This window comes from Nanorana parkeri, unplaced genomic scaffold (genome assembly GCF_000935625.1).
Source record: "Nanorana parkeri isolate BGI_ZX_2015 unplaced genomic scaffold, ASM93562v1 scaffold156, whole genome shotgun sequence".
In the NCBI taxonomy this organism is placed as follows: domain Eukaryota; kingdom Metazoa; phylum Chordata; class Amphibia; order Anura; family Dicroglossidae; genus Nanorana; species Nanorana parkeri.
This window is the reverse complement of record NW_017306424.1, coordinates 388,091-413,121: the sequence shown is the minus strand read 5'-3', so window position 1 is coordinate 413,121 and position 25,031 is coordinate 388,091. Positions and strand designations below refer to the sequence as shown.

The 25,031-nt window shown below is 42.0% G+C and overlaps 1 protein-coding gene across 1 annotated transcript in view; it reads right to left on the bottom strand.

Moving 5' to 3' along the window:
* RICTOR (RPTOR independent companion of MTOR complex 2) overlaps positions 1 to 25,031 on the bottom strand; it is a 144,975-nt gene that overhangs the window by 21,109 nt on the left and 98,835 nt on the right. The window contains exons 18-35 of the mRNA XM_018554400.1: positions 23,681 to 23,782; positions 21,066 to 21,112; positions 20,802 to 20,937; positions 17,610 to 17,809; positions 15,616 to 15,742; positions 12,388 to 12,552; positions 11,031 to 11,107; positions 10,870 to 10,948; positions 9,619 to 9,728; positions 9,311 to 9,398; positions 9,081 to 9,173; positions 7,705 to 7,811; positions 5,829 to 6,058; positions 4,161 to 5,145; positions 3,107 to 3,284; positions 1,546 to 1,620; positions 1,243 to 1,258; positions 435 to 656 (exon numbers count right to left, since the gene is read on the bottom strand). Coding sequence (XP_018409902.1) covers positions 435 to 656; positions 1,243 to 1,258; positions 1,546 to 1,620; positions 3,107 to 3,284; positions 4,161 to 5,145; positions 5,829 to 6,058; positions 7,705 to 7,811; positions 9,081 to 9,173; positions 9,311 to 9,398; positions 9,619 to 9,728; positions 10,870 to 10,948; positions 11,031 to 11,107; positions 12,388 to 12,552; positions 15,616 to 15,742; positions 17,610 to 17,809; positions 20,802 to 20,937; positions 21,066 to 21,112; positions 23,681 to 23,782 — 3,037 coding nt within the window. The remainder of the gene's footprint in view (positions 1 to 434; positions 657 to 1,242; positions 1,259 to 1,545; positions 1,621 to 3,106; positions 3,285 to 4,160; positions 5,146 to 5,828; positions 6,059 to 7,704; positions 7,812 to 9,080; positions 9,174 to 9,310; positions 9,399 to 9,618; positions 9,729 to 10,869; positions 10,949 to 11,030; positions 11,108 to 12,387; positions 12,553 to 15,615; positions 15,743 to 17,609; positions 17,810 to 20,801; positions 20,938 to 21,065; positions 21,113 to 23,680; positions 23,783 to 25,031) is intronic.

Here is a 25,031-nt window from a genome sequence, read left to right as displayed (position 1 = left end):
GAGAGCGAGTATGTGCGAAACGGGGGAAAAGGGGGGGGGGGGGGGCGGGGGCCAGAGCCAGGAAAGCAGCAGGGACATCCTGAATAAGTAATCTCCAACAAATTGTTAAGGGCCAGTAGGCATTTCATCCTTGCAGCATCCCTCTGTAAATGAAATATCAGCATTGTGTGCATAACAGACTTTTTAACCATAGAATAATGTGACATTCTGAGAAAGTTAAAACCTCTGATATTGGAATCAACACACTTGTACATTAAGGTATATAGTAAAACTTACTGTGTAAGATGTAAAAACCATAAAAAGAACACACTGCTATAAAGTGCTATGGTGACATTTTTCCTGCAAGGATATTCCCAGGTACTATTGTGCTACATGAAGTGAGAAGCGCAGCATTCAAACACTCAATCAAATTTTCATGAGAATGTAAAATGTACCTAAACGACTAAATTCATTCAGCTGGTTACCGTGGCTGTAACCCATTATCTGGAACCCCACACAGTACAGACAGTTGTCATCTGTGTGTTCCTGCAGCCCAGTGTCCTCTGTGTTCTCCAGGAACTGGGAGGCGTCCGACCGGCTTGAGTTCATGATTTCTGTAATGCTGAACTGCTGTCGGAGAGCCTGGTAGGGGCTCCTAACCCCAGACCCGGTAATGCCTAAAATGCAATAAATAAAATGTCAGGAAGCACTTTAAAACCTTTCCTAAATGTGACATATATTAGCACACCTCATGAAGCAAATAGCATCCCAACAAGATAGCCTACATTTTTATAACAACCCAGTCAATAAGGGAACTGTGCATGAACATTCATTTTAAATTCCAAGGTAAAAAGTCAAGCCCAGCCCACTCTAAGTTGTCCATTGCAACTCAGCATCCACAAGAATGCCCATGTGGTAGGACAGCCCAGAATTCCAGGTATGCTACCCATCTGATGTTCGTAATATCTCTCCTACTTCGCAAAGCGGGAAATATGAAACCAGAGATGAATGTTATATAATTTACACTCTGAGAATTCAATTTAAAGTTCAATTTAAAACACTAACACAAGGATAAGGGTCTTTATAGTTAGCCATGTGACTCATTTTTAAATCATATTGGACACGTGCAGTACTATCAATTCTGGTAGATAATTATATTTAAAAAAAACCCTGTCAGGGTAGGAATATGACAGCCCCCATTGCTGACATATTTTCACAGGTCTGAGACATGGAGCTCTCTATTGCAAATCTTCTATACAGTACTTGGCAAGTCACCCACCTAAAAGCAAGTATTTGCCTATCGAATATGAGGGCAATGACCCGCAGAATGAAGGATAAAAATAACAAGTCTGGGGCATGAACCTTCAATGGCATTCCCCCTACCCCCATCCTGGCAGGTTTCATTTAAGGTAAACAAAGTAATATTTATCCTGTACAGATCTAGGTTTCAATAAGCTGTATTTGTGTATCTGGACAAACAAACAGTTCTCATTTTTATGTAAATTGATCATTGTAGTATTGTAGTATAAAGTAAAAATAAATAATTGGATTAAGTTTACCTCCTACTTCAGGTGCAAACATTTTAGCAGCGCGCTCTTCCGTTGGAGGCATCGTCTTCTGGAAATATGGAGTTTCCTTGATCTACAAAATCACACTTAATTTAGAGTTGAAACTTACAGCTGAAACAAAACTTTGGTTTCTTCAACCAGGAATAAGGTTTTCGTCTCATGGTACAAAGAATACTTTCCGCACTTTGCTCAGTATAATGTATTGTGTAGAAACATACACATTTTCTCTGATTCCCCTTTTTAAAAAAATCGTCCTGCTTTAAAATGCAAGAAGGGAGTCAAGTTACCAGATTCATTCTTTGAAGTCTGAACTAACTTAATCCCCAAAGTACATCATGAAAAATCAAATCCAGCATGGACTAAGGCAGGGGTGAACACCCTATGCCATTTTTACTAGGGATGCAACGGTACTAGTGCATGCCTAGTACATACCGGTACTCTACCAAATACTCCAATACTTACCTCCGATACCGGGACTTCCCGTCAGAGCGCAATCTCCCTCTGACCGGCAGTGCCGAGGGAGCATGGAGCCAGTTTCCTTTCCAATCAGGAAGCCGGGCGGTGGAGTTATGACCTGCCTCCAGGCTTCCTGACTGGCTAGGAAGCCGACTTCCCTCGTTGCTAGGCAGCCTGGCTCCCTAACCAATCCTGAAGCCGGGTGGCAAGTAATGACTCGCCTCCCTGATTGGTCAGGAAACCAGGCTGCTAGGAACAAGTAAAGCCGGCTTCCTAGCCAATCAGGAAACCGGGAGGCGGGTCATGATGTGCCGACCGTCTTCCAGATTGGATAGGAAGCCAGCTTCACTTGTTGGTAGGCAGCCTGGCTTTTAGGAAGCCGAGCAACATGTTATGATTCGCATCCCGGCTTCCTGATTGGTCTGGAAGCCAGGCTGTCCAGCAACAAATGAAGCCGGCTTCCTAGTTAATCAGGAAGCCAGGAGGCGGGTCATGACGCTAGGAAGCCGGCTTCACTTGTTCTAGGCAGCCTGGCTTCCTAAACAATCAGGAAGCCGGACAGCACCTCATGACTCACTGCCTGGCTTACTGATTGGTCAGGAAGCTAGGCAGCCTCGGCAAGTGAAGCCTGTGTTCTTTAGCTAGAATGTCGGCTTCACAGGCAATCAGGAAGCCGGGGGAGGGGTCATGATCCGCTGCCCCACTTACTGATAAGACACAAGCCACCGGTACTCTGTATCGGTGAGTACCGGAAAAAAACATCGGTACTCGATATTGAAAAACCGTTATCGGTGCATGCCTAACTTTTACTATTAGCACACAAAATGCTAACCAAGAAGTTAAATCAGCGTGGAAATGGTACTACTAATAGTATCATATATAATGACACCAGAATGGTACAAGAGGTGAGACTGTAAAGGCAAGCCTAAATATGAAACAGAGTGGCTGCAGCACAGGTAGGTGAAACTTGTATCTGCAAAGATGCCGCTATTACCCGGAATTCATACATAGGCAACATAGACATGGCAAAGGTTGTGATGGTCATACTAAACAATAACAATCTTGAAAAATATGAAAAATATCACAATGAAGCATAAATTTACCTGAAACATATCATTAATATCCATGGGCAAAGCTAACCCAATGTAATCATCCGAGCTGCCATAGGTTGCGTTTGACACCATGGATCGAACAGACGATGAGCGCTGCAAAGTGTTTTGGTTTATAGGACTTAACAAATCTTCTTTATCCAGTGAAGCGTAGCTTAATGCCTTCATGAACCTGCCAGGATCAAGGAACAAAAATCCAAAGAATGATGTTACCCAATCAAGTGTGCACACCGGAAAAATCTACATTGAAGGTCATTATGACAGATTGAATATATTCAGGATGACCCTGGTTTAATTGAATGGCCTTTTTGGGAGTTACCGTGAATTACAACCTACTTGTTGTTGGTTATTTATGGAGTCATGCGTGTTCCCTGGACTTCAAGTTCTCCTCCCCAGTGTGAATCATCTATGCTGCTATACTGAGTACAGTCCCAAGAGAGCCTGCTGGCATGTCTAGAGCAGTGGCCATCTGAAATTGTATTTTGGGAGGGCCAGACCCTTGGGTGGAGGCCTGGGTTAGCTAGCAGGCTCTGGGAAACTGCGACTGTAAGAGGGGGACACCAGAAATAAGAGACTGTTGGGAAGACCAAGAGAAGTTATACTGTGGGGTGAGCAACAGCCCCCCCTTCCCCACTAAAACAACAAAACTGGGGACAGTCTGCAGCTCGTAGAGTCACCTAAAGAACCATATGCCCGGAGTTAGCATCAGATGAGGCCTGAGCATTCACCTGGAAAAGCCTCTGAATTTGTATAACCCAACAGTCTCCAGTTTCTTGCATCACTCAATGAACCATAAAGAGATTTTTTTGAATCTGACCAACATTTATGTTTTGACACTTTGACGAATTAGGAATTCTATGTGAAAGAGTCAGGAAGAAACCTCCAGTAAGTGTGTCTTGGAATGTCTCTGCTTCATTACAAATAGTGTTTCCAAAAGGGAGAGAGTGTGCACGTGTGAGTGTGCTATACATGGATGAAGAGCTAGAAACCTGAACAAATAAGCTGAATTCCTTGTATGCATTTCAAGGCTTTCATTTTATCACATTACCTGCTTGATGTTAGTCTGGAATCTAAGCTTCCGGTCTTCATGGTTATGGTATCAGTGAAGAGAACGTCTTTAGCTGGAGAAGCCAAAGCTTCAGAATGAGAAAGTGAAGGATGCATTCGCTGCTGCTGTAGCCGTTTCAAAGTTGCATAGCCGAATGCATCACGAGAACTTGTATAGCTAAAGTGATAATCCGCCAAGCTTTTAATGGCAGCTATGGAGGGCGCCTTGAGTGATTGCGCTCTCCGAGGAAGCGTATGGGAAGACCCAGGGGGCACCAAGGACACAGAGTTTGACTTAGAAAGGGGCAAGTGATTGGGATGCAGCATGGCTGGCAGACTAGTTTTAACAGTTTTGGTGCTAATGACCGTACTCAAACTTCCACAGTCTGTATCGAGGTTTGTAGTGTCTATTCCCACAGTCTCTCTAGAGGGGCTGGAGCTCATGGAGCTTATGCCGCTAGTCGTCGTGTCTGTATTAAAACTCAAGCTGCGGCTCTTAAAGTGTGTATTCATTGTGCCATCACCTATGAGTCTCTCATGACTAGCATGGTCTCTGTGATTTGGAAGTTTCAGATCGTTTTCGGTAATACTGGGTGTGCTGCCATTGTTCTCTATGTGTTTAATGGTAGAACTTTCTGGACGAAGGGTATTTATTTTGGGAACTTTGAAATCGGAGCCCAAACTGTCCATGGAGTTGAACTCTGAATGCGTGCAAGGCTCTGTGACTGTTCGGTTCCGCCTTAGGCCCGGCTGCTTGTTGTCCGCCAGGAGTTTATTTGTTTTAGGGTCGCTGGTGCTGCTGGCCCGAAACTTCTTACTTGGCAGAGTCAGTGAATTCAGAAAACGATTTTTCACAAACTTGCTTTGGGCAAGAAGTGTGAATGGACTGCGATCCTTGTCCTTAAATGGTTTGTCAAAAAATATCTGCTCAGAATCATCTGTGAAGAAGAAAGGACTTGAAGAAATACCGTCTTCAATGAACATACCTATTTACAAAAGAGAAAACACATATATTAGACTGTATCTCTTACATGTGCTTAAAGAATATTTATATTCATAAACCTTGACATGCAAAATTTGCAACAAAAAAAAAGTAGTTAAACGCAACAAATTTCTTATAGAGCGTTCACAAACTTTCAATACAGGTCGAAAAGCATTGTCATCTAAACACAGGAAGTTACACAATATACATTTGGTGCACCCACCGCACCCTTTGTGGTAAAAAAAACAAAAAAAAAAACCCAAACAAATCCTATATGGTTTTTCAGAGATCTTTGGTCCATCACAGGTCATCTTTCTCTTCTACTGTTTTCTTTGGTGGATAAGTGCAGAATGGTGCAAAGGTCCGCCCCATGTAATGGCATGGTGCCGGTCTCTGCATAATACTCCTGTGTGTTCAGAGTGGCCTGATGACATACCTCCAGGGGCAAGGTCTTTGCCATCCTGGGAGTCATTTAACCCAATACATGGAGGGTATTGGATTTTTCTTTTTTATGAAACTGGAGTTGGGCTCAGCCAATAGTTGGACTATATTTTTTGACGGCAATAGTGGCATATCAATGGATCGTAGGAACAGATAAACTGCATTCCCTGAAAAACAACATGCTGCACTCTGCAAAGAAGAGAAATGTTTCACCCAATGCACGATAAAAAGTGGAGCAGTGCTTACTAGGAAGTGCGGATTCACTCTCGCTGTTGTGTCTTGAGCTGGTTGACTCAGAGTTCAGGCTAAGTGTACTAGGTATAGAAGACAGCTCGTTACAGAGCTGCTCCAATTCATCTGGAACCACTGGCCACAGGTGTCGTCTGCTATGTCTCACCGCATCCCAGTTGTGATGCTTCAGTATATCGCATCCTTGCTTTGTCTTGGAGAGCAGTCCGAGGACATAAGAGCAGGTCCTAGAAACAATGCAAAGTTATTCATGTGTAAAATCAAATCTATGCCATAAGCTATTAATTCCTGTTAATGTTGCCTTTGCCAAGTTCTCCATCTAAAAATGCTAGTTGTTTGGCTCTCATTTCTGGCCCTCAAAGGATTTTCAGACCCAAACTAAGTATGGAGATAAGGTCTTCTAGCATTTTTTAACTCACTTCTCCCAAACTGCATACATGTAATAGGTTAATGATTGAGCAAGTACTAACTGCTAGTAGGTCATCAGCATATTGCCAGAACTAGCATTTTCAGCAGTGGTAGCCCCTGCATATGCTTAATACATATTTATTTTATAGAGCTATATATTTGTAGGACTATATAACAATTTACAACCAATGGTATTTTATGACTAAAAGGTATTTGAAGATTCTTGAATCATATTCAATCCAATTACAATGTTAGCTTTTTTTTTTTTTTCATGACTAAGCTATCCCACACAATGGAAGATTCTCTTGGTATCTTTTTGGTGTATGGAAAAGGGGCAAGTGAGGTCACATTTATAGGATACATTTGTACGTCTTGGCAACCCTAGTTGTTAGTTGATCATTGTTAAAGGATTCTGCGGATACTTAATCTGCCCTTGCTCTTTCAACCCTACCAAAAAAAATGCTGAACCCAATCCGAAGAGATGGGTGTCTTTGATGCAGGAGAGAAGCTCTGCATTTGCATTTGGGGGCGCAATCATCTCCAGTCTACAAATAGCTTCCTTAAGTAATAGTATAAGCAGCTTTCTCAGCAGCACAGGAGGCTGTGCCTAGCCATCAGGAGTCTGAAGGCCACAGAGAATTAAACACAGGGACAACAGTCCATTTATTTGCACAAACTGGAGATACCCTTTATATTACAAAGGGGGATGTTTACATATTGGTGTTCCAACATTCTAGCAGTAGGAGCACGTTTTTCACTTGGTGTTCATTAACATCTTGATAGGACAGCTGCACTGGGGGCAATTCACTGCTATAAATAATAGGATTTTGTTCTCATCGTAAAATTATTTTCTTAAAGTCCATTGAGAGACACAGCTCTGAAGAAATTCTGAGACGAAGGGTTATGCATTATCCCCCTAATGTGTCCTGAAACTGAACTTCTTTTGGAATACTATAAGCTCAACTTTCCTCTTTCAGAGTTTACTTGTAAAAACATGTGATCTCTAACAAAGGGGCTTGAAGGCCCGATGCTATGGTAGCCAAGAGCAAATGAGTGACTGCCTTAACAGGTCTCCCATATTAAGGAAGGCATTTTAGCCCTTTTATTATTCTTCATTTAACTGTTCCAGAAGAATCTAAAACTAGATGATAGCTGTATGATAGGCCCAATAGTGCACATCTGCTTGCATGCTGCGTGTTTCCAGGGTGCTTGTGCATACATTTTGATACAGCCTTCATTTTACACCTTGTTGGAAGGCTGTTCTTATCGTGAGCACAAATGTAATGCTTGTGGTCATTAAGGGGTATGAATACCAATGTGCTTCAAATTACACAAAACCAACCTAGGCAAATCTCAGTCAGCATGACCTACTTATGTGGTATACAGATAGATGTGTCTGTATAATGGCAAAGCAGAATTATAAAGTTATCTTGAGAAATCACCTGCAAGTAGGGTGGACACTTACCCCCTAATGGAAAGTACTTCACAGTGCTGAGCAAGTGCAATAATATCTGGAATCACATTCTCCTCCTGAAGCAAGTTCAGTCCCCAGTTGGAGGACCCTATGTTACCCTAGAAAGAGAAATTAAGAATGACCGATTATAAGAGTGCAAAGATTTCACTTACTGCTTGCTGGACAGGTAAGGCTGGGTTCACACCTAGGCGTATTGAATATGCGCGTTTGTCTCGCGTTTTACCGCGATTCGCGGTACAAAAAACGCACGGCATACACGTGTATTTCCGAGGGCTACCTGGCTGTATCCCAATGGATACGTGTGGCAAATACGCCCCAAAGAAGCTCCTGTACTTCTTTGGGCGTAGGGTGTTTTGCAGTGCGTTCCTACACGCTGTAAAATGCCCAGATGGGAACCATGCCCATAGGCAATCATTGGTTTTCACATGTTGAGCGTTTTACAGAGCGTAGGAACGCGCTGTAAAACGCCCAGGTGTGAACCAGGCCTTAAGTGTTTAACTTCTTCCTTTACAGGGTTCTTCTGGCTGTATTCTTTCATAAAAGTTATAGGGTTGCATTTAAAACACCTGACAGTTTCTTTTACCGGGTTCCTTTGTCTGCACCCGTGCTGTGGCCACTATGATGGGTTCCTACATTCTGGATTTGTAAAATATTTTATATTCTGCAGAATGTAGCAGGTGATGTTGGAGAGGTGGGAGAAGTGGACAGGAACACCAAAAACACCTGTGTGGAACAGTGTCAGGAAATTTGGCATCCAAGACACAAGATAGGGGTGGCCTGCCTCAATCAATGATCAACTAGCTTTATTTGAAAAAAAAAAGACGAAAGAAATGAAATGATCGTGATAGGAACACAAGCTTTCTGGAAGGATACCCTCCTGAACCTACATACAACAGCACATTGTCAGGCAGTCTAAATAGTTGATACAACATAACCATGAGAAGGAGAACGCCAGGAAATGTTAAAATTAACCGCTGCAGTTGGCTACCCTCACACTGCAAGGGTAAGTGCTTGTTTTGGTCTAGGGGCTAAAATAAAGAAATAGTCACCTGACCCTTGGTCCTTGGTCCCTTGGCTATTAGACCGGCACTCGCAACCTCTTCTCCCCAGGGCTCCAAGGACCCGTGATGTAATTGCGTCCAATGCAGCTGAGGGACATTTCACTGCCAGACCGCAGGGGAGAGAGGTGAGCTGTCACCACTGCAGGACCGAGGATCAGGTGAGCATATTTTCTTTATTTTAGTCCCTAGACCAAAACGAGCACTTAACCCTTGCAAGGTAGCTAGCCCCACTGCTAGGGTTCATTTGGACATTTCCTGGAGTTTTTCTTTAGGCATTACTAACATTTTCAAGAGCTTTTGACTTACCAATGACCAAAGAGCAGCTTTAAGCTGTTTGATTCCTTCCCACTTGTCTAGCGATGGTGATCGTACAGTGTAGCTTAGATCTGGAACAATGTTCTAAAGAAAATAAAGACAAAAAAAGCTTTACAATGGGAAATACAAGCAATACACAGAGTTTCTATTCTATTTCCATGTTCTCTTATATCCTTCCGGCTCTAGCATATATATTCATAGGCAATGTATTTTTTTCTCACCTGGATCTCCAAGAGCTGACAACCAGTTTTATGATGCACCAGCTGCCCATACAAGTGAACAGGTAAATACACATAGGGACGCTGCACTCTAGATGAAAAGATAAAAAAAAAAAACAAGCTTGATCCACAAATGTAAATTGTAAAGTTAGTTCAATCATAGCTTTCAGTTACAGGAAACTTTGCTCTATTCACTCACAACTAAACTTGTTACTTCCTATAAAACATTAATAGTACATGGCTTTGAATGAGGCATCCTTTGACCATACTTGAGCTATTTGTTTGACTAGTCGGTGTGTACAATCATTTACCTCTGATTACTGCGTCGCACATAGTTATCCCCATCAACAGGCTTCCGATAGGTTGTGAGAGCCTCGTTCAGTTGCTCTTCTACCAGTTCAACATATTTCAGATTGTATTCCTAGGGCATGGAAAACAGAAGTGAATCCAAGCTGGTAAACAGGAGTTTCATTACAAACAATATGGTCAGGTAACGCGTGCTGTTATTAATCAGTGTCAGCTCCGCAGGCGCTTAGTGGCAGCCAGGCTGTGCATAACTGTGCATCCCATTTATTCTCCCTTCACAGATGCAGAACTGCACAACGTTTATGGAAAAGTTGCTGATGAAGGGGGTCGCTGTGCCCGATACTTTCAGCATTAGTTATAATAGAACAAATGAAATGATCCTGAGGATGGTTGCTATTTAGAGTTTTTTTTTTTCTTTTCTGATGAGACAAAGTTTTCATGACATCTTGTTGATATATCCCTGCCTGTAATTATTTTATCACATGCAGATAAAAAAAATGTAACCCCATCATGAGTGTTTATCTGCGCCAAGATTTTGCAGGGCGTTCCTGCACTAGGATGTAGATATACATTCCCCATTTTAAGATGTTCCAGGTATACTTGCATTTGCCTGTTTTGTGAACACGCTTGAGGATGAAATGAGCAAGCTCTTATGTGAAGCTGAACACACTGATCACCAGCATATCCCTGTCATTTGACAGTGACAGCACGACAAAACAATGCTGACAAAAACACAGCTTTTGTCATAAAAAATGTATCTCCCTTAGCAGATCAAAGCTCTATTTTAAGGTCTCCAATGTGATTTTTAGGTACGGGAGTACAGGTAAAACAGCTCCCATATATGAATTCCATCTGTGTATGTAGATGTTTGCCTGGAGTTCAGCTTTAAAGATGACTTCTTAAGCAGGCCATATACTGTTATATATTTTTTCGTTCAAACTGGAAAAAAATAAAATAACAGATTCATCCATTGCTTAAACAGCGAATCCTACTGGGCTATTGTATTCCGACAGCAGCAGATGTGCAGCTGTAAGAAAACCAGACAGTGAACCAACCAAATGGGTGCTGTCACTGTTCGCTCAAATTTTCCGACTGGCTCCTTCGAATTCCTGAACGAAGGATGCCAGATGGAAGGTTGCCAACAGGGCCACCCTTCATCAAGAATCAGCCGACATTTGTACAGTCTACGGCCAGCTTTTCTCTATAAGCCAGTTTGTCCAACAACCTTAAGTCCATAAAATAATCAGGTTTTATACCTTCTGCCATTTCTCCAGCTGCTTGGTGACATAACCCCTCTCATTTAAGTAAGAAAACCCCTTCGGAATTGACAGGAACCTGCAAAGAAAACAGCAGATTAATAGATAAGAAGCACACAAGGTTTGCTGTAGAATATAAACAGGTGAAAAGTCAGGTTTACCTTAGAAGTAGGAGCAGGCCCTTATCTCCAAGATGAGAGAGAGCAGGTTTCATCTGGATGAGTGCGTGTAGATTAGCCTGCAGGAGAGCACACAACGTGAACACCACTCAGAGCTTGTACATTACAGGAAAACTAATACAAAAGGAGAGCAGAGGAGTTGGCCCTAGCAGCCAATCAGTTTCTTCATTTCATTTCATTTTCCCACTACGCCTATGCCTGTGTTAGAACTCTCACATTCATATTACTCATCATTTTAGGTAGTTTTGCCTTAAAACATTAAACTTAATTTCCAAGATCGGAATACCATAAAACTAGGATAGTTACAGTAATCCTCTTTTCCCTACACTTAAAGAATGAAAGGAGCTGTTTACTCTTTTGATGAGACACTGAGGAGAGTTTATCAAAACTGGAGCAGACAAAATCTGGAGCAGATGCCCTTCACCTACTGTACCTATGAGAGCTAAAAAATGTTGGATTTCCCCATCACTTTCTGTACCAGAGACAAAGGTCACCAGGACCAAAAGAGATGGTAACTATTCATGGAGATATAAATTAAAACCTGACAAAGGTTCTAACACTTTCCTAGTCTATACAAAACTAAATTGGTATTCAACTGACACTAAACTCAGGAGTTAAATCTTAAAAATACATTTAAGCACCTTAACTATTAACAAACATGTATCTTATTTGTGTATCACTCGGCTGTAGATCCTCAAATCCTCTCTGAATTGGTGCTGACACTGTCCTTCCTTCTGTAGGGTGGCTACTTTTGTTCCCCATGGTCCCTGTGTGTGTTGTAAAGTAGTGACCGCTCCAAGCTCACTCCTGTCATAGCCTACAATCTCAATACAAATAAGTAAACTAAACGTGAGATTGTAGTCCATCACGGGAGCGAGTGACTATTTACAACACACACAGGGACCATGGGGAACAAAAGTAGCCCCCCTCCAGAAGGAAGGACAGTGTCAGCACCAATTCAGAGAGGATTTGAGGATCTACAGCCGAGTGATACACAAATAAGATACATTTTTGTTCTATTGTCTTTTAACTTGTGTATTGAAGAGAAGACAACAAGGTCTACACAAGAAGATCACTCAGCACTTACAGAAGAGAATGACTGAATAATTGGTTGCATCAGTTGAAAAATCTGTGACTGAAGTCCAGTCGCTCAGCACTCTTGCATCAGTCACATTGCTAGCAACAGAAGCTAAAGTGCTGCGAGTCTAACAGGCCAAATTATCGTCGGAGAAGGAAAAAAATACACCAGCTCTGTAACTGTACAATTGATCACAGCGGTAGAAGAACAGCAGCACCATTATCACTACAGATGAGATTTCTGAGGATACAGTCTAATCACCTTGTCTTCACAGGCCTCGTCCAAAATATCTAAGGCTTCCGTGGAGATATTTTTGCTTTTGTCATGTAGCTGTGTCACCAGTAACTCAATCCCCCAGTTGCTGAAAAACTCCACATTGGCTCTCAAAAGTACCCGCAAGTGCTTTGTTGCATACAGACGACAGCTCTGCGCACAAAGAAAAAACATCAGGTATCCATGAAGCAGCATTTTTTTTTTCCATTGAAGACACTGATTATTTAATATAAATTGTACATTACAAATCAAGACAGATTAGGTTTTGTGGTCTGTTATTTGTTAAAGTTCAGTAAATCCATGAACCCCAAATTTGAACACGCAACAACCGAAGTAACACTTTCTACTGGCGGTTTTAGCAACCTTTAGGATCAGTTCACAACTGTGCACTCATGAGGGTTTTTAACTGCATTCTGTATGCATTTCAGGCTGTTTCCGAGATATGACTTCCTTAACTATGGAGTCTATTTGAAGCAGAAAGGGGATGCCATTATCCACTAGATACTGCTGTGTTTCACATTCAGGAAAGGACTATTCTCTGATGAGGAAACCTGCTTCTGATGAAATGGATGGTTGTCACTTTCAAGGGATCCTTTGCTTTAGCTACGCATGGCAATGGAACTGGTTCCCCCAATTGTCACTCTACCTAACTGCACATACTTACATTTTCTTCACACTCCTGTCAGTCCTTTCTTCTACCAAGAGCAAAGAGAGGAAGACTTGTGTAAGCTCCAGGGGGGACTTGGAGCTTACACAGAGCCATGGACTTTCTTCTTTACCATGTGGCAATGCTAGGTCCATAAGTGGCCAGTCGCCAAGCACCAGCAGAGTCAGGTGAAAGGGAGGGGAGTGACTCCCATGCCCCTCATATCTAGAAGTGCCAAGTATTTCCCTTTGTTCCCGGGAACTGAGCAAAGGATAAGCGATATGTGCAGCTAGAAAGCATAGAAGCTAAGGAAACCTTTTGTTTTGAACTGCATGGGCAAAGCATAGACTTCCTATTCTTGGCACGGTAAACAGAAAGAGCATAGGGCTGCCCTAAGCTGGGAGGGGACATCCTTTTTCACCATTTATAGTAAACATAACTTACTTTTAACTAAACCGATGACATCAAATTAATGCATCTTTACTCTAACATGCATTATATTATGAAAAGAAGTCAGCATTCTAGTGGTGTCCAGCCACATGACCAACGTTGAGGCATTAGTCTCATTCTATCTGGTGATGCGAGTGATGTCAAGAGGCCCCCAGATGCATTGGCAGAAAGCAAGTGAGCAATGCCTTTGCATGATTCATGTGACCATTTACTATATGCAGGGCCAGCCTTTGGGAGTGGAAGCTGTGTGGCCGCACAGGGAGCCATGGCAACAGGGGCGCCAGGCGGCCGACATAGCTCTGCCTTGGGGCGGCAGGGAGTAGAGGGCAGCACAGCCTGCACCTTCTCCGCGGATCCCCGCTGCTCCCCCCTCTCTGCAGGAGCATCGGTAAATATCTGTGATCGCTGATCATTACAATGTTTGTAAACAACTGGGGACACATAGTATTGTGTGTCCCCAGTTATGAATTAACAGGAAGTGCTTTACATCACTTCCTGTTCATTCACGAGCTTCTAAATAGGTAGAAGCAGCCTAGTACAGAGGCTTCTATCCATTCATAACTGGTTGATAGTAAATATTTCCCCTCTCCAGTTTGTGGATGAATGGGAAGCCTCTGTACTGAGTGCTTTCTATTCATTCAGTGCTGAGGCTCCAGAAAAAGAGATGGAGGACTCTGCGTCCTCAATTTAATTTTTCTATTTCAAAAGGGAAATTATATTTTACAAAGCCCCCCTCCCCCCACAAACACACACACATATATTAAACACATGCAAGTGTGCCATGCATTTTGTTTTTCTAAACAGTATGCACTATGTAACATGCAGTCTAGGTTTTGTGTTCTGTTTTCACTTTTCTAGATACACTTTATATTTATAGACTATTTTAGTTTGACATTTATTGTTTACCACTTGTTTGCCTACTGTTGTTTTATTTAATAAGAATACTTATATTGTGCTTACAAGCTTACAAGGGCTACCCTTTAGAAAGTCCATTGGACGAAATGCGCAGGGGAGGAGCTACACACTGACGCTAGTGTATGGAGTGGAGGAGACAGAGCTGAGCTCATACAAGCCGATTTTATGTTTTTACAGCGCTGGAAAAACTCTTAAATGTAAGTGTTCTGATTTTTATGAATAAACTATCATCTAGCAGTTTTACACTATGTGCCATCTTGGTTTTCTATTTTGAGCGGATAAGAGAGATTTGGGAGAGACATCGGGCGGACTCATCACTTTCAGCTGTTGGCGATTTGGTGGAGAGGGAGACATCGGACGCCAGGGAAGTTTGCAGAGGGTTTAGAGACCACCTGGGTGGCCAGAATTATCTGGTGAGTGTGCTAGTGTTTGTGCACCTGGAGGTGGATCACTGGTGATCAATTGACGAGGAATTGAAACACAGAAGTCACGAGTGATTGTGGAACTTTATATGCAATGATTATTTGACTCACTGATGTAATACAAAGAAAGTGAGCACAAGGACTTCATCACATTTATCTTTGATCATATAATTTTTGGGAACATTTTTATATGGACTATATTGAAGTTGGAGTGAACATTTTGTATAATTGTCACTAAGTATATGCACTTTGCGCTATCTCTAATATTATAAAACTCTGTATCTTTTGCTTAATACTTACAAGTTTAGTACCTTGGAATAAAAGCTATTTTTATCATACTTTTTAATCTGTTTCTTTTGGGCTTAACAAAATGGGAGGCTTTAAATGGTGCAGGTATTGGAGAAATAGGTGTGGCCACTGAGGGGGTGGGGTCGCTGATGGGCACTGTAAAGCTTTCTCGCATAAGGCGCCTAAAGGCCTAGGGCTGGCCCTGACTATATGGATGAACAATTACCCTTACAAGGGGAAAAGCATATACTTATTGACTTCATTACCCTCTTGTTCATACAATATCATATCATGCAGGATACATTTGGCAATGAATGTGTATCCATTACAAGTTCCCTGTAAGTACACTCTTCAGAAGAAAAAAAAAGTGTACTTCATAAAAGTAAAAAGAATTGAAGATGAATACATAAAGAATGCATTATTGCAACTCATTAACTTCCTGCTGCACTTCAGGCAATACAGTAATAAAAAGAAATGGCAATAAGTAAGACTTACATCAGGAGATGCGGTTAACGTTTTGGAGAGGATGACTCTGGCAAGCCCATCTCGGCTGTAATCCAAGCTGGAGACTGCCAGTTTCAATAAGTGGTCTTGATTTTTAAGCGAGCAAAGATTTAGGAGACTGTAAAAAAAGAAATGAAATGATTACAATTTGAACACAGAGGCTTGCTGCAGAAGATTTACAGTACAGAAAAAGCTGGACGCTTATGCCAGATAAAATGCCTGTCTACAGTCGGGAGAAAATCCATAAATCCGACATTATTCATTGAAGCCATCCAGAACAAATGTATCATCTGAGACTGAAAAGGCAATGGTGCCTGAGAATTGATGGTTGGTGTAACAAGCATTGTATCCAAAGAACAGAATGATGTCTTCCTTCGTACTGGGCCACCAAAAAGAGCTCAACCATGTAAACAGTTAAATACACAGTTCGAACACTCACTGGAGCAATTTATTAGAATACCACAGCACAGCAATGGATATTGCCATTCAGATTTTCCCTTGCAGTGGGGCTGCTCATTAATGTATTGAGGAAATATTTTGTAAAAAGCTGCTTTACTTACCTGATCCCTCTGGCTCTCTCGGGGCTGCAAGGCGAGTCTCCGCAGCCTCTTCCTCCCTCCACCTCGGCAGTCTAAAGCTGGTCATACACCTATATTATCTGCAGATTTTCTATGGTCAGATGGATAAAGTGCAACAGATTCCTCCATCCACGCTAAACTGTGTGGATGGGGGAATCTCCCACTGGGCCAAGCCTCAGTATCTTGCTAGTTGGCTCTCAAAACACCTGAACAATGCCTCTATCCAATCAGATTGTTCAGATCGTCTCTCTGCTCCTGTGAGGAAGCGGTGTTAGACAGCACTGTGCAATCAAGCAGAGCCTGATGGGCTAAAAGTGCTATCCCCCTTTCCTAGTCTTAGGGCAGCCATCCAGCAAATCTGGGTACGTTAGCGAGCTGTAAAACTGATAAAATTGTAGTTTTTACATCTGTCCGCAGTGCAGCTTTAAAGTGTGTAGGCGTGTAACAGGGTCTTTGAGTGCTGGAATCCATAGTACTTCACATAATTGCTCTGTCACAGACACAGTGAATGAAGTAAGGTGCAGTTCACCAAGAAAAATGTCTATCCCTGAATCCTTTTTTGTATTTGGCCTTTGATAACAGATGGTCTAGAATTTAAAGTGGAACTAAAATCTGTAATACCTATATCGCCCTCCAGCGAAGTGGTGTCTGCAAGCTCTTTCGCACCTTTGCTAAATGCCTCCTGCACATGAGCACGGGAGTTGAAGCCTAACTGCAGGCATAATACACTTTCTGGAGTACAATAAGTTGTACAGTACCTTTTTTTTTAAACCTGTCATATTCAGCACTTTGTGGCCAATTACAAAGCAAACTGCCTCAGGCTAAATTTTGTGACTGACCAGGAGGAGAGGACGACGGAGATGCGACTGCAGCGCTGAGGTCTATGAGACCTGCAGCGCTGCAGCCGGAAAGGTCATAGATGTTCAGCGGGAGCTGGAATACCACCTGCAAGTATACCTAATGATTTGCAGGCAGAAATAAATATGATAGGTAGGTTTTAGAACCACTGTACCAACTTATTGTAATCCATGAAAATGATCGGGTCTGGTGTTGGACTATAATTCATCCGTGCACGAAGGTATGCTGAGAATGTACATTTAGGAGAAGAGAAGCTGGCAGACAGAAAAGGGACTTTTATTTCAGAAGAAACAAACACAGGATACCTGCAAGCAAAAGGATCACAAATGCACTAAAGTTCCACCGATTTATTTATAGAACTAAATGTAAATCCAATTTTCACAGCCTAGGTAAAAGACACACAAGGCGGAAGCAATTTACAAGTACACAAAACCAACTGTGTATACTTGCACATGGAGGGACATAAAGTAAAGCTATGTATTAATGCTCACCCGACAGCATCAAATATGGAATTTATTTTGCACATAATTCCACTGTACGGAGACTTACCACTGAAACATATTGCACTTCTCCAGCATCTTGACTCCATGCGGGTGGCAGGAGAGGGTACCAATAAACAGAAAGTAGTACTGGCTGAGTGTGTTCAGTAAGCCGTTGGTTTGCAGACTGCGCTCTTGTTTCATGCCCGATGTAGTAGTCAGCCACAGAACAATGTCCTTTACTAACTCCTCCAGGTAACCCTGTCCATCCTGCAAGAACAGTCAGTGATTATAAAGTGTAACTCCATCTTTCAGAGAAGTATTCTTACAATACAGTTTGCAGCTCATTTTTCAGATTGATTTCACCTTATCCTCCAATTCCTGATGTACACCTTCATTTTACTAGAAGATGGCAGTTTGTTTTAAAAACAGCATAGAAATTGTTTTTCTAATGGTCGGGTATGCATGTAACCACACATTGTGCTTTCTCTGGTATAGCAGGATTTGCATAGTAACTGTCACTGAAGATTTGCTCTTAGCATTGACTGAAAGAGAACATTACGGAGAAAGAACAGCTTAAAGCGGACCTTCGGTGCCTAGGTCCACCTTAGCTCTCTGCAATAACTACCCCAACCCCGCCCCGCCCCCTCTTATTCTAAAATGGTGGTGGAGGGGTGTTTACTTTTGCCCGGACTCACCATCTGCCACCATCCTCGCCTAAGCAAGAATGACATGTCCTCCACCCACAGCCTCTTCAGATATCACTGTCACATATTCCAAGAGGCTGCCGGACCAGGGACTCACAGCGTACCTGGCTGCATGTCATTGGGGGGCCGACTGAGGAACCCGGAAAAGGCAGCCCATTTCCAATGAAGTAGAGGTCCTTGGTAGCAGATCTGCAGATCACAGCAGGACAATGGGGCATTCGCTGGACAGGTGAATTTGTTTTTTGGTGAGAACCCAGCATTATAGGCAGCACTTTGCCTTGCTATTATATGCCCAAGTGAATTTTTGGGATATGTCCATTTTAACAGGCTTCAGTATGTGTGTTCATAGGACTGTGGTAGTGGCATCACAATGGTCTCTTTGCTACTTTAATACATTGCTCCTCTATAGGTCTCCCTGCTGTAGCACAGTTTCAGAGAACATTTCATACATATCAGTGTTCCTTCTCTCTTCATTAAAGAACACCTATAATGGGAGTTTTGAGACCACAAGCTTTCATACATTATTATTATACAGTATTTATATAGCGCCAACAGTTTGCGCAGCGCTTTACAATATAAGGAAGACATTACAATCACAATACAAATTCAAGGCAAGATGGTAAGGAGGGGCCTGCCCCTGAGGGCTTACAATCTAAAAGGGAGGGGGAAGTGATACAGGAGGAGATAGCTGTGTGGGGATGAATTGTTTGAGAATGTAATGGTTCAGTGGTTAGGTTGAGGTGGGATAGGGATACATCTGCACTACATGCATTTATTTTATAAAGATATTTTCAACACTTCCAACAACGGCTGACTGGACATGAAATAACATGGTGTAGCCATCAAAACGGAAAGAACATCTAAACGGCTGCTATAATTCATCTTGATGTGCACTATCAAACCTCTCACCAATCTAAAAATACAAACTGTAACATTATTTCTTTTGCTATTAAAACGCAAAACCACTTGAACCCTGCAAAGCCGGACATAGAGACTTTTGTGCCTGTGACGTCTGCCGAGACATCTTGCCGAAAAGAAAAATGTTTAGCGCATGCTATTTGCGCTGCCATTCATTTTAATGGCACCCCAAAAGCACTTCCCGGCAGTATCGCAATACTTTTACACAAATCTAAATACATTTAGATGACTGGTAACCCAATTCATGTATTGTGGGTGCATTATGTAATTAGCGTAACTCTCCAGTGTGAAAGAGCCCTTCACATGGCTTGTTTCATAGGAAAAGCTGCAGTTTTCTTAAATTATAACTGAAATGGCTGGCTACTATAGAGAAGAAAAAAAAATACATGGCATACAGGAGCAGTCCTTTAAAAGGAAACTATGATGGGTTGAGGGAAAATTTGTTATTTTAAGTATAAACATTTTATACATTTCTTAAGGATGGGGTGGAGGAGTCAATCCAGTGAACATTCAGCTCTGTGCGTAAATATTAGCGTAAACTGTCAGGAAGTCTTTACACCTTTGCATTGCTGTAACGTACCTTGGGCATATCTGTGTGTCGCGGTCATTTTATAACACCTCTAAAGTAATGCACACTTGTTTCAGCGCACTGCAAAACAGGGTGACGCGCTACCATACATTGTGGTGCACTGTGTTTCAAAAGAAAAATGGTCAGGTGCAATTTGTGATATGCCGAAATGCATGAAAGGCCCTTCAAATAATGGGCTGCCCTGATGTAACACACGTTAACATGCGTGCATAAATGCTGCGGAAAGGTGTAAGGCCGGCCTTAAGGTTGTACACAGCTGGCTTTTTTCATCAGCAGACATGGATTTTGAGGAAAAGGAGCTCAGAGCTCTATCTGCTAAATGGAAAACAAAATATTCCAATGTATTATTTCATCCCCTTTGAAGTGACCTTTTCCTTTTCTCTTCCACAGTAAAGTAAGAGGGTCACTTAACTTACCCACCCAGCAACATATACTCCCCTTTCATTGTTCTTCTGCAGCTCCATTCAGCCACCTGAAGTGTTCTTCTGCCGCTCCATTCAGACGCCTGAAGTGTTCTTCTGCCGCTCCATTCAGCCGCCCGAAGTGGAGAACCCGGCACTTCCAGGTGAGAATGAGCTTGCGACTCTCTTCTCCAATCTGACAGCACTGGTGCTTCATAATTGGCCCAGCACTGTCACATTGGCCCCGGGAGGAAGTCCATAGTCCAGTGTAAGCTTTAACAAGTCTGTCTGGAACTTTCTTCCCCCGGTCTGAGCGTCTGAACAGGGTTGGACAGGAGCAGAAAAGGTTAGTATATGATGCTAAAGGGAATTAGGGGGGCATTGCCTGTAAGTGACCCTGTGACTTTTTTTGCCCTTCATGGACTCAGGAAGGGTGCCTTAAAAGAAGAACATTAGGCCGGTATTGATTTTAAACATTATACACTGGATTATTTTCATGCAAGAAAAAAATCCCATTAATTAATTTTCTGGAACAGAGTTTCTTTAAGTTCACATGCGCAGCAGCATATGAGTATTTCAGTTAATGATGTTTTTCTTACTGCTGTGATAAAGTGAGAATTTGACACTCTAATCTAAATGTAACTCACCTCCTCTGACTCCAGCAGGAACTCTGTGAACTGGCAACCTACTACGGTCAGCTTCTTGGCATTATTGTAGTCCAAATCCAGATTGGCATAGAGCTTGCTGCTGGGCTTGTAAAAATACAGTAGTCGCCGTACAAACCTTTAGGCGTGAGAACAAAGTGAATCAAGTTACAGAAGTGGAATGAAAGCTAAAGCTGTGAAGAAGTTACTTATTCATTCACTTTAATCAAAATATATATGGAAGTAAAGGAGGAGTGATGTGTATACCTGTGTAGCTGCTCATCTTTACAGTTTTTCAGATTCACATTTGGCCACTAAAACAAAAGAAAAAAGAAAAAAACAGTTGTGGTTTAAAAATTTGTGACACTTTACACAATTACTTTTTTTTTAATGCTTTATAGATAAAAGCCTGCTTGCTTTACAGGCCACAATGTTAAAAGGCATAGTCCCACCTTTTGGAAAAAAATAATAAATGCACAGACATTAAAAGGGAAAAAATGTGCATTCATTAATTTTTCCCATTGAAAATGGCAACCATTGCAACCATGATCGGTGGATCACAGATGCAAATGTACAGGGATCCTGCAGACTGTTTCTCCAGCTCCATACTGGGGTACGGACCTTCTGTTAGAGAGCTGGAGAAAGTAAACAATGGATTACAAGTGGGGTGACATCGCTGAACTACCGCTAAACTGAGATCTACGAGTCCCTCTGCCTCTTGTCTTTCCATTCACAGATCCCGTAAATGGATGAGAGCACAACTTTACCAAATCCAAACCTATACAGAAGCCTGCAGGAAGAAGAACCTCATGATTCATGTTTGTGGGAGGGCATTTTGAGAGTGTAAGGGGGGGAGGGGAGTTGGGGGTGCAATGTTGCCATGAGTCATGTTATACCTTAAATATGGGAATAACATGAAGCATAGTCAGAAAGGTGGACTAGTCTCAAAGTAAAACGGTGGACTGAAACTATTAAAAACGCATCTGAATGTACATTTAGGGTATCCATTTGAACACCCAAAGAGCCCCAAAACTCAAAACAATTGATAAGCGCCAGCCTCATCCTCCCATGTGTCAGAATTAATCTCTTTGCCATCATTCACATGGGCCTGCTTCCCATATCAATTCCCCCCCGTGTTTAACATGCGTTTAGATGCATTTAGAGTGGCTACTTTTTTTTCTACACACAGCTAAGCACAAAGTGCAAATTATACCATTTAAAATAATTCTGTGCATTTATATAAAAATCATTTATCTACATATAATCGCATACCTGTGTGAATGAGGCTTTTAGAGTAATGGGCAACCCAAATTACACATAGCAAGGTTTGTGAGGTCACAACCCGACCTTTTGCAAATGTTAAGATTTGCAGAGTTTTGAGGCTTTGAAGTTGAATATGCTTAAGAAGTCCAATTCTTTATGTTACGTTTATATCTCTTTACATGGCTCTTCTACATTTACATGCTAACATCATTTTACCTGTCTCCTCTACACAAACCTGTAGCTATTAAAGGCTACATGTTGTGCTGAATGACTGCTTAAATCTGAACCGGTATAAAGAGACATTGATTAGAGCGTCACTGTAGGGAAGACACTATAACATGTCAGGGTACAGAGTCCGAATATCTGCGACGGCAGAGCACCCCAGGAGCCCAATGAAAACAACCTCATAAAGTTCTAAGTATAGACAAGCTCCGCTCCATGATACTTCCCATATTCTGACTAACAGAGATTCAGTATTCACATGGGCACTTCAGGGGGGCTCTGTGTAGAGAAATATAATAAAACTAAAAGGTTTTGTCACCCTATGGTGCCTTCCCTGAAGTTAAAGCAGTTTACTGCAGTGGTTGTACCTGCAGGTTTGCTTAAGATCAAGAACAGAACAAGAGACTTTATGATCGTGCTGTATTCCATACTGTGACATCCCCACTGCTACCAATTCCAAGAAAATGGGTTTAGCAATCCAATGGACTGTGACTAGATTAACCACGTCTACTGTGCTGTTTAAAATACATATGTAACCTTCATGTACATATGTAATCAGGAAATAAACATTTATGTACATAGGTAATACAGAGACTTTAAAAGTATCAAAAATGTTATTATATAAACTGTATCCTAAAGTCAGTCTTATTTAAACTGTCACTCTTCCTCTAGACCCTTAGTGCCCTTTCACACTGAGTGTTTATTCACGCGATTTCTGCCGTGATATTGCTCATATTTGCCGCACGATAATCGCGAGAAGTCGCTCTACTAATGATTTTCAATGGTGCTGTTCTATTCTACAGCTCCATGTCGCCTGTCGCTTGTGCAGGACCCTTTTTCCCGCAATGTCGAGCGATTTCCCTACTCTTGCATGCAGCACGCCGGTGAAGGTTGCGCGATCGTCGCTGGAACGTCGCCCGAACAGTCGCGCTATCCCGGCCACGTGGAAATCCGCTCGAGGTGTCGCTCAGTGTGAATGGGGGCTTAGGGCTTGTTCACACCAAATGCAGACCAGATCTGCATGAGTTTCTGCACACGCAGTGCAGTGGGTTGTGCTGCGTTCCAGGCCATTTTTTTAGCCTAGAATGGACTTTCAGTGCGTTCCAGGGCGTTTGCATGCGTTTTTGATGCGTTCCAGAGCAGGAAAAATAGGGCTTGCTGCAGTTTTTTTTTACATGCTCTGGAAATGAACGCTCTGGTGTGAACTAGAGCCCAAAATACCATTGGAATACATTGGACGCAGTTTTGATCCGGTCTGTAACTGCTCTGCTCCTGGAACGCGCTTGGTGTGAACTTGCCCTTAAGCACTCAGGATGTGTAGAAGTCCTCCCTACTCCAGAAGAGGGCAAAACAGAATATCATATAAACACAAATAATGAATTAAGATCATTCCGTACCTTGAGTATGGTCCCTGTAAGATTCCAGTTCCATTCAAGATTCTCTTTGTGATTGAGGACTTGGCTGTCTCTCAGATTCATTGCCAAAGCTTCTTCTGTATCCTACACAACAAAATATTGGAGTAAAGAGGTAAAACTTACACACGTTCCCTAGACATTAACAAGCAGTTAGCCCTTGCAGTGCAGAGGCAGGCCAAGGGAGTTTTTTCTTACCCAGATACGCTGTAAAATGTAGTTCCACTTTTGCAGCCAGACTGGGATAACATCTACTTTATATTTGTTATATGTTTCCATTCTCATTGCAACTTAAAAAATAAAAAATTGCTGCTTACATTTTTAAGTGTGTCTTACTTGCTTACAAAACCTGCCTAGTTTCCCCTTACATAATGTTAATCTTTTACAATAATGAACCCTGTCTGTACGGTGCTGACAGATCTCATTATCAGTTGTAAACTAGATTTGAACACTGTCTGTGTGAACAAAGGGTTAAAGCCTTCAAGGCATTGTGTGTTAATGATAGGAAGCTCAGTCTGACCATCTAGTTTCACTCTCAAACTGCTCAGGGTAGCCTGGAATCTGCACAAAGGCCTTCACCAAAGACACAGCTAAAAAGCTAAGATATATTTATTTGTAAAATATTTTTAGATATGCTGTGTGAATAGGAACATAAACATATAGTGGAATTTCTGAAAATTGACAGCAAACGTGGAACTACACTTTAAAGATAGATAAAAAGACATTGCATGTTATTGCAGAGTCTTAGACTTCAGTCTAAAGGTGTCTTGCTGCATCCCTTACCAGATTTCCCACATAGGTTCCAAGGTAGGAGCTTCCAATGACTGTGGATGGCGCCGCTGATAATCACATTGCAGAAATATGTCACCAGCACACCAAATCGATTTTCAAAACAGAAAAACGCCCATTTATTGACGCATGCTGTCATCTCTGAGCTTGATAAGAGGGACCCTGCGTGGCCCCGAAAGCGCTTGTATTTGAGAGACAGCATGTGTCAATAAATCGACATTTTTCTGTTTTGAAAACTGATTTGGTGTGCTGGTGACATATTTCTGCAATTAGTCTTCAGTCTGTCTCTTATCGCCACACTGACATCTTTCTAGAGCAGTAGACGCTGCCCATAGAGTCCTATGTATAAACCCCAAAGAAACAACTAAAAATGTATGAAATATTCTTTTTAGGTATGCGGAGTGAATGGGAACACGTAAAACATAGTCCGCGTTTCTCAAATTTGACTGCAAAGGTACCCTTAGTCTTGAATTTCTTTCTGGATAACAGCAGTGCACTTCCTTACACGTGTATGTGCCTAGATACTACTCTTCTGTTGTCTCATAGC